The sequence below is a fragment of the Geotrypetes seraphini genome, chromosome 8 (genome assembly GCF_902459505.1).
Source record: "Geotrypetes seraphini chromosome 8, aGeoSer1.1, whole genome shotgun sequence".
Taxonomy (NCBI): Eukaryota; Metazoa; Chordata; class Amphibia; order Gymnophiona; family Dermophiidae; genus Geotrypetes; species Geotrypetes seraphini.
The window spans coordinates 154,450,434-154,466,544 of record NC_047091.1 but is presented as its reverse complement, the minus strand read 5'-3'; the positions used below and the strand labels follow the sequence as shown (position 1 = coordinate 154,466,544).

At 43.6% G+C, this 16,111-nt stretch overlaps 1 protein-coding gene across 1 annotated transcript in view; it reads left to right on the top strand.

The window, feature by feature from the left end:
* HIP1R (huntingtin interacting protein 1 related) overlaps positions 1-16,111 on the top strand; it is a 243,591-nt gene that overhangs the window by 134,652 nt on the left and 92,828 nt on the right. Inside the window, exons 12-18 of the mRNA XM_033955047.1 lie at positions 2,486-2,547; positions 2,633-2,705; positions 4,588-4,771; positions 5,302-5,390; positions 10,298-10,414; positions 13,557-13,658; positions 14,906-15,100. Of these exons, the coding sequence (XP_033810938.1) occupies positions 2,486-2,547; positions 2,633-2,705; positions 4,588-4,771; positions 5,302-5,390; positions 10,298-10,414; positions 13,557-13,658; positions 14,906-15,100 (822 nt within the window). The remainder of the gene's footprint in view (positions 1-2,485; positions 2,548-2,632; positions 2,706-4,587; positions 4,772-5,301; positions 5,391-10,297; positions 10,415-13,556; positions 13,659-14,905; positions 15,101-16,111) is intronic.

The window sequence follows — 16,111 nt, the reverse complement described above, 5'->3', positions numbered from 1 at the left end:
AGCATTGCTGCATTCCCCTGCTGTCTATGGAGAACACCTGTTACAGGTAAGCAACTTTGCTTTCTTTACTTGTCATCCAACAGATATATCTAGAACAGGAACAGCCAATCTCAGCCCTCACCAGGTCAGGTTTCCAGGATTTTCCAAATGAATATGCATGAGATCTATTTGCATACAATGGAAGCAGTGCAAACAAATAGATCTCATGCAAATTCATTGGGGAAATCATGAAAACCCAAATAAATTACAGCCCTCAAGGACAGACATTGGACAACCCTGATCTAAAAGGTTTAATCAATTTCATTTCATTTACTAAGCAGATATTTCTTTGAGAGGAATATACTGTCACAAAATCCTTTAAATAGCTGAGCTTAAGGCCATATACACCTTAAACATAAAGTTAAAATCTTACAGGCTCATATTTAGACTGCAGGAGATCGCTGGCGATATCGGAAATTCAATGCCAGTGCCATATTTGACTACCGGCATAGAATTTCCATCTATTTTTGGCCATCTGGAATATAGCCAGCTATGCCAAATTCAGTGACTAACCAGCTAAATCTCAATGGTCAAAGATATTCCAACCTTTGAGATGGTTGTATTTGGCCACTGTGGCTGGCTATGTCGTGCAGCATAGCCAGTCATCAGCCAATTCAGAGACCAGGATGTTCAGTGTGAGAGAGCTAGCTACACTGAATATTGGTGGCTAGCTGGCTATGTTCTATTTAGATGGCCAGGAACTGTTTCTAGCCATCTACATAGCGCTGGATATTTGGTACTTAAAATTGATTCTTGTAACCAATGAAGCAGAATCAGATAAGGTATAACATGATCATATTTCTTCCCACCCACAACTCCTTATTTTTAAAAGGGCTATTTCTAAAAACAATTTTCCCTACTTTATAAGGGTTTGGTTTGGTGTTTAATAGCATTTTCTTGTTTTTGTCCTACTTAGATTTTGTGTGCTCTTAAATTTGTTTGACTCCATTTCAGGCAGAGTTCCTGTTGTGCCTCAGTGCATTGGCAATAACTTGATCTTTGGTTTGTATTTTACTAGACTAGAGCCAAGTTTCAAGTGAGAATGAGAAAGGGATCACCAGAAAATATTACATTACATTAGTGATTTTTATTCCGCCATTACATTGCAGTTCAAGGCAGATTACAGAAGAGGATTTCAGAATTATAGAAGAGGATTTCTGGACATGTCCAGAAGTGTTACAGAGTAGATCTGCAGCAAACTTGCAGTCCAGACCCTCTAAACCAGCGGTCTCAAACTCAAACCCTTTGCAGGGTCACATTTTGGATTTGTAGGTACTTGGAGGGCTGCAGAAAAAAATAGTTAATGTCTTATTAAAGAAATGACAACTTTGCATGAGGTAAAAACTCGTTATAGTTTATATATCTTTCCTTAATTGCTTCTGATAATTTCAGCTATACACAGCTGAAAGCAGTGCAACATGCAGAAAGTGAAGTTTAGATAGTTTTTCACTTTCTGCATGTTGCACTGCTTTCAGCTTTGTATAGCTGAAATTATCAGAAGCAATTAAGGAAAGATTTATAAACTATAAAGAGTTTTACCTCATGCAAAATTGTGATTTAGATTCTAAAGTATCAACTGCAAGAGACAAGATTTTGGTGTAGTCCTCTAGGCCAGTGGTTCCCAACCCTGTCCTGGAGGACCACCAGGCCAATCGGGTTTTCAGGATAGCCCTAATGAATATGCATGGAGCAGATTTGCATGCCTGTCACCTCCATTATATGCAAATCTCTCTCATGCATATTCATTAGGGCTAGCCTGAAAACCCAATTGGCCTAGTGGTCCTCCAGGACAGGGTTGAGAACCACTGCTCTAGGCTTTTTTGTAGAGCTGTCTTGTGCCTTAAGTGTCCTGTGGTCGCTTCTGCAACCGCCTTAAGCTCTCACCTCCTCCAACACGGACACAACCACCATCTTACATCAAGCAGTCACTGCCAGGAGAGGTGCCGAATTTCGCAAGAGTTCACGAGATTATATATACATGCACCAGCTGCACTGCCTCACTGCTGTAACCTCACACAAGCACTTTCCTGTGTCTGAAGTCCACCTCGCAATCGCATACAGATGCAGGAAAGCGCTTGTGTGAGGTTACAGCAGTGAGGCGGGCAACATTCCAGAACAATGGTAACATACCGAAGGCCTCAAAATAGTACCTGGTGGGCTGCATGCGGCCCCTGGGCCGCGAGTTTGAGACCACAGCTCTAAACCCACCTACCCTTGGTCTTCTTAATTGGATCTTTGGGTTGCAATCTGATAAATTCCCACCTAGTAAAAATGTGGTTTACAGATGGGCTTTATAGAGGCTGCTTGAATAACTTGTGGAAAGCATTTTTTTTTTTTTTAATAAAGGTGTTTATCTTTTTCATTAATCCAAATTGCTTTTCAGTCCTCTGATTCATTTTCCAACCCCCAAAAGTTCCTTTTCTTTCCTTTTCTTCCCTTTTTTCAGGTTGAGGAGGACATCTTTGAGCAAGCCTTTGGTCCTTCGAATGGTGTAATGAAAGATGACAGGTACAAACTACTCGTTTTTTATTCTGAAACCTAATGGAAGAACCTATAGTAGGCTTAATGAGCGTCACTCCTTCTATACTTCCAGGGATCTTCAAATTGAGAATCTGAAGAAAGAAATTGAATTACTCCGGGCAGAACTGGATAAGATAAAAATGGAGGTAATTAAACTATAGCATGAAGCATAATCCAGGGCATTTTTTGTTATGCTTGGTAGAACCATTAAAGAGGGAATTCATCAAGGGGTGCTAACCGATTTAACACGTGCTAATTAGATTGCGCTAAATGCTAAGACACCCATAGGAGTATAATAGGCATCTTAGCTAAACGTTGGCACACCTTGATGACGTCCCACCTACGGGAGCTGTTTTCACATCAGCTCTGCTGGAAATCAGAGGGCTGCTGGGAATGCAGAACCGGAGAGAGTTTTTTTTTAATAAGTATAAGATCTTGTTGGTTTATGTTCCCATCAGTAAAAGCATGTCATAATAAGAGATTCTTAGGAAAAACCTTGGCCTTTCAGGTTAGTGCAATGAATTCATATTGGAATGTTCTTATTTCCCAAACTCAATCTTATCTATTCCGAAAAATTTTTTAAACTTATTTGTTTGAAAAATATTTGACTTAATTGCATTTTCTATTTTTTAAGAAATATCTGATACTTATGATTGCTATTTATTGTATGTTCAGCCTCTTCTCACTTTGAACCGCCTTTGAGAAATATTTTGATCCAATGGCAATTTGTGTTTTTCTGAGAAACATTTGATATTTACATTGTAATTCGCTGTATGTCCAGCTTTTTTCTTATTGTAAACCACCTTGAACTGATGGTTTGGCGGTATACAAGAATAAATTATTATTATTAGTACAAGCAGTGAAAATTATTAAAGAAGGATGACAGTTCAAGAAATAGTAGGAAAGAGGATCAGTATAGATGACACTTAGGGCTCCTTTTTCAAAGGTGCGCTAGCATTTTTAGCGCACGCACCGGATTAGTGCGCGCTAGCCAAAAAACTACCACCTGCTCAAGAGGAGGCGGTAGCGGCTAGCGCATGCGGCATTGTAGCACGTACTATTCCGAGCGTTAAGGCCCTAACGCACCTTTGTAAAAGGAGCCCTTAGTAATAGGCATGTGATGATGAAACCAGGAATCATGTAGGTTTTCTAATGAGGAGTTGGGACAGACTAGATATATTTTGTGATCTTTACATACTGACCCATTCAATGGTTTTTGGTTTTTTTTCCATTGACATGCTGTATTTTGGAGGTGGTATTTATTTTTTGGGGTGGGGGGAGGGGACGGGGACAACTGAATGGAAATGTCTGTTTTAAGTGTCTGATCTTAATCCAGTCATTGGAGCACACCCAGCCAGTCTGGTTTTCAGAATATATATGATGAATATACATGAGAGAGATCAGCATGCATTGTATCCAGTGTTTGCAGATTGATCTCATGCATATTCATCGTGGGAATTTTATTTGTTTGGCTCTAGCTCATGATTTTTCTGTTGGTAATTCGAGGCAAGTTAACATGCAGGTATGGTAGGTAATTTCCCTGCCGCCTCAGAATGTACAACTTAAAGGTTAGATCTGCTAACGTGTGAAACATGTTGTTCCACATTAACACACATTAATGCAATTTATGTGCATTATTAGTAAGTAATGCCATTGCCAATTATGGGATCTATGTTACATATTATGTGTTAATGTGTGTTAGAAAATCTAGTCCTAAGTTTCCACTTGAGGGTTTAGAAACATTGTTAGGGTTTGAACCCAGGCTTCTCTGGTCCTAAGCCCATTGCTTTGACCTCTAGGCCGCTTACTCTTCCATTCGTGAAAACCTGACTGACTGGATATGCCCTCCAGCATGGATTCAAAACTGCTAGCTTAGAGGATACTTTATCCCACTCTGTGTATCCATGAATATTTTGCTTTGTCTGCATGCCAAGGGTGGACGTATATCTTAACAGAAACACAAATGAATTGAAGCACATTGTGGTCCTCCTCCAATGCTTTTCATTGTTCCTTGTTTGTGTTCTTTAGGCTCAGAGATACATCACGCAGCTAAAGTCACAGGTGAATAGTCTAGAGTCTGAGCTGGAGGAGCAGCGGAAAGAGAAGCAGAAGGCTTTGGTGGACAACGAACAGCTGAGAGATGAACTGGACAAACTGAGGAAGATGCAGCTAGACAGCGACAAAGCCTTGGGCTTGTGCAATGAAGCAGAAAGTAGGCCTTAAAAAACAAGAGAAGCCCACTGGCATAAGTTAATTATGATGACCTGCCTTTTCATTGCTTTTATTTTAATGCCTTTGGCAGTGCCCAGAACATTTCCGGTATCTTGCAGATATATATGATCCTGAATTGAGGCAGTGGCTGACTACAAAGTGCAAATTAGGTTGGCATCATTGGCCCAAGTTAGCATGGTCATTGAGTGTCACTGACCTGCTTAGTTTTCATTTACATTGGCTAGTTTAAAAAATAATTGGGCACAACAGCAAGCTCATTTAACTAAGCAGTGCCTTTAAATTCATTACTTGCATGTGGCCCTTGAGGGCCTTTTCTATGCATACATGAATGATGTGCCAATTGCTATTGGTCTGTAATCTGAAGATACAATGAATGCAGAGGTTTAGCACTTTCATTTAAACTTGTTAGCGAGATTGACTTTTACCTAATGGAGGTGTATATAGAGAAAATTTAGGGATTAAAAAAAAAAAATTTCACTAAAAGTATACTTTTAATTTAACTCTTAACAGAGAGAGCGCAGTCAACAGAAACACGCTACATGAAACTCAAAGAAAAACACAATGAGCTTGTTAACATCCATGCAGGGCTACTAAGAAAGGTGAGCAGTGGTTTGTACCAATGAAGAGGTGGCTTAAAGAGAGAATATAATAATTTATTTATCTAGATAGAGTAAAAGGACTTTGTGTTCAGTGGAGAAAAGGTAAGACCACTAATAATTACTGGTAATAAGAGATAGATAAGCAGGTTTTTGGTGAATTTCTGGTAAGGTGGTTAATCAAATTTTATTAAACTTGAAACAGGATGACTGGCAGGCCTGACAAATAGCATTTTTGATGTCACTTGGTTTTCTAATACAGTACTCCCCTGGAATTTGAGAGGGTTCCATTCGAGGAACACCCGTGAATTTCAAAAAACCACAAATGCGGTTTAGGAGCGGATTGGAGGCAGGAGAGGGCAGCTGGGGTGCCGGTGGGTGCTGAAAATCGGGTGCGGGATCATTCTTAGTATTTTCCGACCGCCTTTTCCGGCAACTAAAGTCAGGCTACACCAATCAGGAACTGCTTTGACACACTATCTGGCGTGTCAAAGCAGCTCCTGATAGGTGTAGCTTGACTTTAGTACCAGGAAGAGGCGGTCGGAAAATACCACGAAAGACTGAGTCCGCGAACCGCAAATTCACAGGTGTATACTGTATTTGTGTAAGTTTTCTTGGTGAAAATAAGAAAGTGCCATTTTTTTGCCTCCTTGTGAAACCTGGTTTTATGAACTTCTGTGATAATCGGAATTTAAAGGTCTGGTGTTAATTTATGTGCGAGAATAGTTTTTATGAAATTAAGTGGAAGGATAAAACGAATGAAGACATTCTCCATAGCTGCCTCTGCAGGTTTACAGCAAGAGATGTGTAATATCTCTATACAGATGGTTTTCAATGTTCTGTTGCTTGTCAGTAAACAAAATGTTTCCATATTTATTACAGTACATCTGTCTCTGGTGGTTGGTTCTGTTCTCAACTCTAAGATTATAGCTTTGAATCCACAGCTGTGCAGTTATAGATAAGACAATTTATTGGACTAAATAAATACTTCTGTTACTAACCTTTGAACATATCAAGTGTTTCAGCTCTTGAAAGTGTGCAACAAATGTGATGAGTTGGTCTAATAAATTGCCTATAAGTTGTTTGACCTTTATTTCTACACATATAAATTAACTTAACACAAGAAGCACAATATTTTGACCAAGGGCGCTGGACTTTGACCTGGGGGCTATCGTGGGAGCGGACTGCTGGGCACGATGGACCACTGGACTAGTGGCAATTCTAATGGGCTTTGTTGGACTAAATATAAAATCGTAGAATGGTCACCCAAATGAAAGAAAAGATTGGATTTTTTTTTCTCAAGGGCTGAGATATATGGTAGAGGAGGGTTTTCCAGGAATTGGTTTCCTGTCCTCATCTGTGACTCTTAATTTCTTGGTAGTAGTGGGTTTACTTCTCCGTTCTTGTATGCTGATAATTTGTGTGATATGCTGCCATCTTTTTTTTTACCTAAAACTAGACTCCTTCCTCTCTTTCACCCTGAAAGGCAGATTGTGAGTAGAGAATGACACAGGGACAGGTATCTACAGTTAACAGGATGTGGACAAACTTTGTCTTAGCGTCATTCTCTGAAAGATTGAGACCAGCCTTAAACTGGCTTCTCTAACTTGATGGAAATGGAGGAGTAGCCTAGTGATTAGCGCTAGAGAGCTGCACGGGAATGGGAACGACGGGAATCCCGCGGGGATCCCGTGGGTTCCCCCTTTGGGTCACGGGGATCCTGTGGGGATGCCCCCTAGGGTCGCGGGGTTCCTGCGGGGCTGGATGTATTCAGCCACGAGGCTCGTCTTACTACCTGCCCTCAGCCCTGCCGCACACAGCCGAATGGAAGTCTTCCTGATGTCAGCGCTGACGTCGGAGGGAGGACTTAAGCAAAGCCCTCCCTCCCTCCGACGTCAGCACTGACATCGTGAAGACTTCCGTTTGTGTGCTGCGGCAGGGCAGGCAGGGAAAAGACATTGGTACAAGGCGGGGGGCGGTCCCGGGGCGGGTGCAGCACAGCCTACCAGGTCTCCCGACCGACCGACAATAGGCCCGGTCCGTCAAACCTCCCTGCCCTGTAGCCGCGAATCTAAATTACTTTCTTACAGCAGCTTCAATACTCCAGCTGTTGTAAGAAGGTAATTTAGATTCGCGGCTACAAGGCAGGGAGGTTTGTTGGACCGGGCCTGTTCTGTTGTCAGTCAGGTGGGTAAGCACCACAAAGGTAAGGGGTAGGGAGGGAGAAAGGGAGGAAAGGTGGAGTGGAGAGGAAAAGGCGCATAAGGTAAAACTGAGGGGGGAGAAGGACGCTGAAAGGACATGGGAAAGACGGGGGGGAAAGGACGCTGAAAGGACATGGGGAAGACGGGGGGGAGAAGGACACTGAAAGGACATGGGGAAAACAGGGGGGGAGAAGGACGCTGAAATGACATGGGAAGGACAGGGGGGAGAAGGACACTGAAAGCACATGTGGAAGACAGAGGGGGGAGAAGGATGCTGACAGAACATGGGGAAGATGGGGGGAGAAGGACGCTGAAATGGGGAAGAGAGAGTGGGGAGAAGACGCTGGCAGAGAAGAAGACAGAGATGCCAGACTATGGGGGGAGCGGAGGGAAGAAGATGGGCGCCGGATCAATTTGGAAGGGGGGAGAAAGGGAGAGGCACATTAACAGAGCAAATGGAAGACGCAGAGAGAAGAGAGACAGTGGATGGAAGGAATTGAATGAGAACATGAGGAAAGCAGAAACCAGGCAATAAAGGTAGGAAAAAAATTATTATTTTTTTTTTTTTTGCTTCAGGATAAAGTTGTGTTGATAAAAATTTATAAACATTAGAGGTTCTGGTAGAAACCCGTTTACAAAGTATGTATTCTTCCCAATTAATATTTCCAAATTATTAGTCTTTTTGCTTATTTGTAAATGGGTTTCTACCAGAGCCTTTAATTCAGTAGCATAGTTAAATGAAATAACTATTTCTGTAGTTTATAGGGACAGGTAGGGACAGAGGGGATTCCTCACGGGGACGGGTGGGGACGGAAGGGATTCCTCACGGGGACGGGTGGGGATGGGTGGGGACGGGGGGATTCCGGGTGGGGACGGAGTGATTCCTCGTGGGGATGGGTGGGGACGGGTGGGATTCCTCACGGGGACGGGTGGGGGCGGATGGGACTTTGGCGAGGACGGGTGGGATTTCTGTCCCCGCGCAACTCTCTAATTAGCGCATTGAGCCAAGAACCAGGAAGCCCTTGTTTAAATCCTGCCTCCCTTGATGATGGTTCTTGACTGCTGCCTCAGGTCTGCAGTTAGCTAAATAGGCCTCACTGAGGATGGTGGGGCATACATTAAATAATGTGTACCAAATCGCATTAATCTATATGAATATGTTTTGTCCAAGCCTGCATAGGTTGGTGGGCGGGGCTTTGGTCACCTTGTTGGGCAGACTAGATGGACCATGAGGGTCTTTTTCTGCCGTCATTTACTGTGTTAACTGTATAAAATGCTAGTATCAATATGTAGAACTTAGCACATCTTAGACAACTGGCAACTTAATTCAATGATTAAAAAAGCTGCAGAAGCTGTTTTTGAATTTAAATGAACTACAGTGGAACCTTGGTTTACGAACATTATTTGTTCCAGAAGCATGCTCGTAAACCAAAATACTCGTATATCAAAGCGAGTTTCCCCATAGGAAGTAAGGGAAACTCGCTTGATTGGTTCCACCTTCCCTCCCCCCCCGGCGCTGCTCCACCCCATCACATCCCCAAAAGACCCCCCCACCCCTGAAGCCGATGGTGCGCTTCTGCATCGCCTCCCCCTCATGAACCGGCATCCCCCGCCCACCCAAACTGAATGCTTACCCCCAATGTGGCACCAGCACGCAGCACCAACCCACAGAGGGTGCCAGTGCCCGAAGATCGTGCCTTTCCCCCGACTGGGCCTTGAGCATTTGCGCATGCTCAAGGCCTTCTGGCTCTCGTTCTCGCTGAGAATCTCAGAGAAAGGCGGGAGCCAGAAGGCCTTGAGCATGTGCAGATGCTCATGGCCCAGTTGGGGGAGAGGCATGATCTTCGGGCACCGGCACCTCCTGTGGGTTGGTGCTGCGTGCCGGTGCCACATTGGGGTTAAACATTCAGTTTGTGCGATGGGGGCGATGCTGGTTTACGGGGGGCGGCGTTTGCGGGTGGGGAGCATGCCGGTTTGCGGGCGGGGGGACTCGCAAATTGAGTCAATGCTCAGTTTGCGAGTCACGATTTGTGAGAATGTTTTGCTCGTCTTGCAAAACACTCGCAACCTGCGGCACTCATAAAACAAGGTTTGACTGTACTGTTAAATGGCATAATTTGTGTCTTGTCTGCCTTTTATGTGACAGTGAGAGTCTTGTTTGCTGATCAGATTCCTACCACATGCAACGTCCTTCCATCATGTGCCCATCTGCTCAAGCATCTTACTGTTACTGCAAAAGATTTATCCATTGTTGCTGGCATCAAGAAGCATTTCCAACATTTAATAGACATGTGTTTTCCTGTTCATCCATTACACAGTTTGTTCTCTTCTACACCTGTCTGAAAGACAATCCAGTTATTTTCCTAGATGATATAGAAACACTGGCAACTGAATCTTTGGGAAGGTTGTACCAAAGTCAGATTGAAAAGGAAAGTTCTATTTGTAGTTTATAGTTTAATAAAAAGATTTAAATAAAAAATCATAACTGTTCGAGGCTTGTGCAAATGGGGACAGAGCTCACAAGGAGCCTATTGGGTAGGGATGGAGACAAACGTTGTTCCCATGTCATTCACTAAATTGTGAGCTCTTATCTGAGATGACATTTTACACCTTCTATCCTGATTTGCTCTGTGAAGGACCACCTATTTTGTAATTGATTAAGATTTTCTGGGGGTTGTTTGGGTTTTTTTTTCCTTTCTGCCACAGAATGCAGATACTGCCAAGCAGCTAACAGTAACCCAGCAAAACCGGGAGGAAGTGGCCCGCATTAAAGAGCAATTGGAACTCCAAATGGATCAGGTGAAACGTGAATCAGAAATGAAGGTGAGGATGGAGGATTCACTGTGTGGTGGAAATCTATATTCCTTGGCGCTGCAGATAAAGTTGATGTCCCTTGGAGGGCCCAGGGGCACACATAATTGCATATAAGTAATGATCATCTTATGCTATTTGTTAAGTAATAATCACCTTATGTTTTTATCTCCACTTTCTGTGGCAGATTGCATTTTGTTGACACTCTTATGCATTAGTATCGTGCATTTTTTATAGATTAAACAGCTGCTTTATCTGCAGCCTTTTTTATTCAAATAACCCAATATAAATTTAAATTAGAAATTACCTTATTTATAGCAGTATGGATTATGTTCAATATGTTCTTTTTGTATTAACCAAAAAATAAATCTAAAAAGTTAGCCAACCTCTCAATTTTAGAGTTGAAGTAGAGCTCTCTGGGATGGTGATGAGGTGAGCTCTCATTCTAAAGTGTTTGTTGTTGGCATGATGGAGGTGGGGAGAGTAGGTAGCAGATATGAGGGAAGAATAGATTATTTTGTTACATAAACACAGGAGCTTGTATGTTAAGTGATCAATCCATATTGCGAACTGTTTGCAGAAGGGTGTCAATCACATCTTTCAGCTCCTCCTTCGTCACCAGAGGAGTATAGTGCCCTCTTCAGTTTTTCCTTCTGCAAGCAAACTGAAACGTTGTGTTTTGATCTGCTAGCAATCTGAGAAGTTGTGTTTTGATCTGCTCTGTTTGGGCTTTATTATTTTGGGGCATTTTTTTTCCAGGTTACTCTGCCTGGGAGAGGCTGCAGTCTCCACAAAGGCGGGCTGCAGCTCACAGGGCAACCCCCAGGTATACCTCTTGAGCCAGCCTGCTTTGTGCTTCTGCAAGGCTCTGGGTCTGTTTCCCTTGAAGTCAGCTTGCCTTCTGATTTATCAGAGGCTTGAGTGCAAGCTGTAGGACACCTGTGAGAATCCCTTTGGGTTTTCTGGGAGCTGGCTGCATTTTAATCTCCTCCTGTCACACCACGAGGATTTGTGAGAGTAGAAATTTGAACGAACAAATGAATGAATAAATAAATAAATAGAGACCTCAGTTGGCGTTTATCCAACTGGCATCCCGAAGGTCTCCAGTTGTGGTCAGTTTCCTACAAGAATTTGAGGCAGAAAGTCTTCCCCATTTAGTCAAGCTACAGCAAAGCTGACACAGGCAGGCACCAACAAAGCACAGTGAGTACAGCCCATTATGGGGAAAATCAGGGGATCTGATAAAGTTAATTTTAAGGGTTTCTAGGACCAGAGCTAGGGTCCCCCTTCTCCAAAACCCCTTTTCCTGAGTTTTTTTTAGATTTTATAAAACTTTATTAATTTTTCAAGCCAACAAAAAGTGCAGAATAATATAAATACAATCATCAGTTCATCACAGTAAGCACTTATAGTCTATCAATAATAATACATAAAAATTAATCCCTTCCTTTCCCTTCCATAAACATAGAACATATCAAAGCAAAAATATACCCTCACCCTACCCTGGATGCATGTGAACTTCCACAGAAAACTAAAAGACAATTATAATGAAGTAATAAAAGACGTCAGTGGGCCCCAAATCAAATTAAATTTCAGCATTCATCCTCTCATACCTGTAGCAGAAGCACAAATTTTCCCACCAAAAGGGAAAAAGTTTTTTTTTAAACTTCAGAAGAACCCCATGGGCTGTTTTAGCTGCAAATTCACTGGTGGTGGCCATCTTGGATTTTAAACGATCTTTTTTTCTGAAGCCTCCATCTGCTTCAAAATGCCTTGATTTGGCTCAAAATCGACTGGACTGGAATGGACACCTTAGATTGTTCTACCTGTTTTGGGCTAGATGGCTGGCTGTGGAGCGTCTGTAGGGCATGCAAGTCTGTATAGCATGTGCTGTAGAGGCCTTGGGCTTAGCCCCTGCGAGTCCTCTAGGGCTGCAGAACTGCAGGGAGTCCAAGTGGTAGGAAGAAAATCTCTCCCAGAGACTTCAAACAGCAAAGGAATGAAACGCAAGTGTGAGGACATGGAGCCTAAGAGAAGCCAGACTGAGATCCTGCAGTGGTCTATGGAGGCCACCTGTGCAAGGATTTACCCCAGAGTTTGTGAATCTCCTGTGAAAAGTTTATTTGAAGAGTTTGGGACATGCTGCGCTACCTGAAGGTGCACTGGTAATGAGCCAGGGAGAGATCCCTCTTCTGGAGGCCTCTTCACCACAAAGAAAGCTGGCTCCCAGCCTAAGTAACCAAGTGGATCATGACTGAGAGGATTGGCGGTCAGACTCCATGCCTTTACTGTCCCGGGACTCAGCTGCTTTCCTGGAGGATTCCGGTACCCTGTGAGGGACCAGGAGTCAAGAGGTGATAGTTGCCCTTGACGAGGGAGATGATCCGTCATTTCTGCAGCTTTTTAAGTCTGCTACCGTCCCACATGTTATTATGGATGCACTCAGGGAGTTAAAGTTGGAGCCCCAGCAACCATTCACTCCATAGTGCTCGGTCATGAGTGGCTCAAATGCTCAGACTACCTTTTTCCCTGCACATTCGGATATCACTTTGCTTGTCACTGAGTAGTGGGAGACTCCAGAAGGCTCCCTAAAGGTAGCAAAGATTATCTCTAAACTCTGTCCTATGGCTCTGAAGTTTCAGCAGCTGTTTAGTAGGCTGAAGGTGGATTCCACGGTGGCTCACATAACTAAATGTACCTTCCTCCCTAGTGAGGGGGAAGTGATATTAAAAGATGCACAAGATCGCAAGGTGAATGTGGTTCTTAAGAGGCAATTTGAAGAGCTGGCTTTGAAGATCAAAGCTGCAGCAGCAGCCTCGTTTGTGGTATGTGTCTGCCACACCAAGTTAAGGCAGAGGAGGACATCTGCCCTCAGCTAGAGCTGGAGAGGGTGGATTATGTGGCAGATGTTCTATATGACATCAGAGTCTTGAGCATGGTGTATAAGGGATTCCAGCTGAGTTTGGCAACCATTGTTAGGTTTTGGAGAAACAAGACGATATCTTAATATTTTGCTGCAAAAATTAGCTTCACTGCTATTAGTGATCACATTTTTCTGTTTTGCGATCAATGTGAAGTTGTCTTTATTACTAATTTGTTCTCACTCTAGAATCAGGTCTTTGATTTTCTAATTATGTGCTGTTTGGTGTTATAGCTGGAAGATCAGAGTTTTCAGATGGAGCAGCTGAAACAAGCACTCGAAGCCAAGAAGGAAGAATACATGCAGATTCAGCAGAATTTGAGCCAGTCTGAGCAGGTTTGTCAATCTAGAGCCTCATATTTAATGGGTATCAATTGTAAGCAATTAGCTTAACATCTTGAGGCATGTACTTGATATTACATGTACTAAGCAAACCAATCGTGTACTGATCAGTTTGTGAGCCCTTTGCGACCAAATTTCCCTCCTACACTATTCACTAAGGCCTATAGCGATCCGATCCCAATCCTCCCATGCAAATTAGTAAAACCCCACGCAAAATAGCCAAGCGATTGATTCACTAACAATTGCTTGGCTATTTTGAGTCGGGTTTTACTACTGACAAATCCGACTGCTGCAGACCTGTCGGAAACTGAGTTACCGACAGGTCTGCAGGTTTTTTGACAGGCCTGCCTGTCTCTTTTAATTCATTTTTTTCCATGGCACAGATATTTTGCGTGTGTTACATGCAAGCAGCATATTTTTTTTTTTTTTAAAGCTGATGGCAGGAGGGAGTTGGTATCCCTCCTGCTTTTTTCTCTGGGGGGGGCACAGCGGAGCAGGGCAGGTAGGAGAGATCGGGGCCGGGGGGGCATCAGGCAGCCTCCTGTCACTGCTGTCAGGGCTCAGCCCAGCCGAGATCTCTCTTGTCTGCTCCCAGACTCTCTTGCTCTCTGCTGCCGTACCCCGCAGCCCGCTTTTAAACCACGGGCTTGCACTGCAGGGAACGGCGGCAGAGAGCAGGAGAGTCTGGGAGCAGGCAAGAGAGATCTGGGCTGGGCTGAGACCTGACAGCAGTGACAGGAGGCTGCTTCTCCTGTCACTACTGTCAGGGTGTGCGCATGAGCTTGGATCGCTCTGGCTGTGGGTAGGGGGTGTGCTAACGATCGTCCCTATTTGCATGCAGTCCTTTACTGAATTCGTATGCTGGCGTGCAAACGGAAACGGATCGTGCACGGTTTGGAGGTTTAGTGAATCCTGGCCATAGTTCTCTCATACTGAACTTCTTTATTGGAATAAATTGATTCTATTAATATTATGTACATTGGAGACCATGCACATCAGATTCAGCAATCAATGGTAGAGCATAGACACCCCACTACTGTTTAAAAAGCTATATATAACTGTGATTAAACATCACTGAGTAAAACTGGATTTGACTGTAGTCTTCGAGAATAAGCAGGAATTAAGTGCTGATCTTAGAATTGTGCTGTATGACACTTTTCCAGAACAGTGGTATCATGGCTGGCTAAGGTTTCATATTGGTGAGATTTGCAGATGCCACATTTTCAATGGTTTGGTTTTAGGCTGGATCTCAGCTCAGTTCCCAGATGGAAGCTCTCCACACTGAGCAGGATTCCCTGAGGAAGACCATGATGGCAAAAGAGGCTGAGCTCTTATCTGTTCAGAATATGATTGAGGACAAAGAAGCCTTGCTTACTCAAGAGAAACACAGGAATGCACAGGAGATCAAGGGTCTGCAGGAGCAGCTCTCAGAAAAGGTAACATATAACGAATGGGCAAATTGTCATTAAAGTACATGCTTCAGTTTCTTCCTATTGCGTCTTCAGCTCTACTGGAATAAGTCCCTGCTAGACTACAGTGCCTTGAGTCTTTGTGCATGCCTGCTTGCCCACATGCTTTTTCTTTCTCATGTAATACAAGTTCATCCAGGAATCATGGCTTCTTCCAGAGCCCTTCAAGCATGCACCTTGAGTTTGATCATTAGATGTCATTGCTGACCCAGGGTGCGGAGAGAGCATTTCTCAACAGCATTCCCCAGCCCCCCAGATGGTCCAAGGAGTGGAAGATATGGTAGATCACAGCTCTGCCACTGAGTAATCGATCTCTTCAACATTGAAATCCTAACATTAAATGGTATATTAAAGCAATACATCAACAGCAGGTGTCATGATATTCAAAGGTTATGTTTGTATTTTTGTTTCCCTCTTCCCAATGTCCAAGGTAGTAATGCTTAGCAGGACCTACCATTTATTGGGCTACCTCTTCATCTGTCTCCCAAATAATGTTTTTCGTTGTGGTTTTTTTATTATTATTATTTGGTTGTTGTAAACTATGGAGGCAGAAGTTGGGGAAGAAATTATTTTATGAACTGTAAACAGAATATAGTGGAACCTCGGTTTGCGAGTAACCCGATTTGCGAGTGTTTTGCAAGACGAGCAAAACACTTAGCAAACTTTTGTCTCGCAAACCGAGCATGTTCCGATACACAAGCACCTCCCCCGCTCTAACCAGCATCGCACCCTCCGAACCGGCATCGCAACTCCCCCCCCCCCCCCCCCCGTGAGAACCGCATCACACCCCCGTCCTGGAAGCGACATCCGCCCACCCTAACTCCTAAACATGCTCCTTACCCTATCTGCTGCTTGTGCGAGTGAAAGAATGCTCCCGCCTCTTGCCTGGGCTGGGCCTTGAGCATCTACGCATGCTCAAAGCCTTCTGGCTCTCGTTCTCTCGGAGAGAACGAGATCTCGGAGAGATCAAAGCGAGTT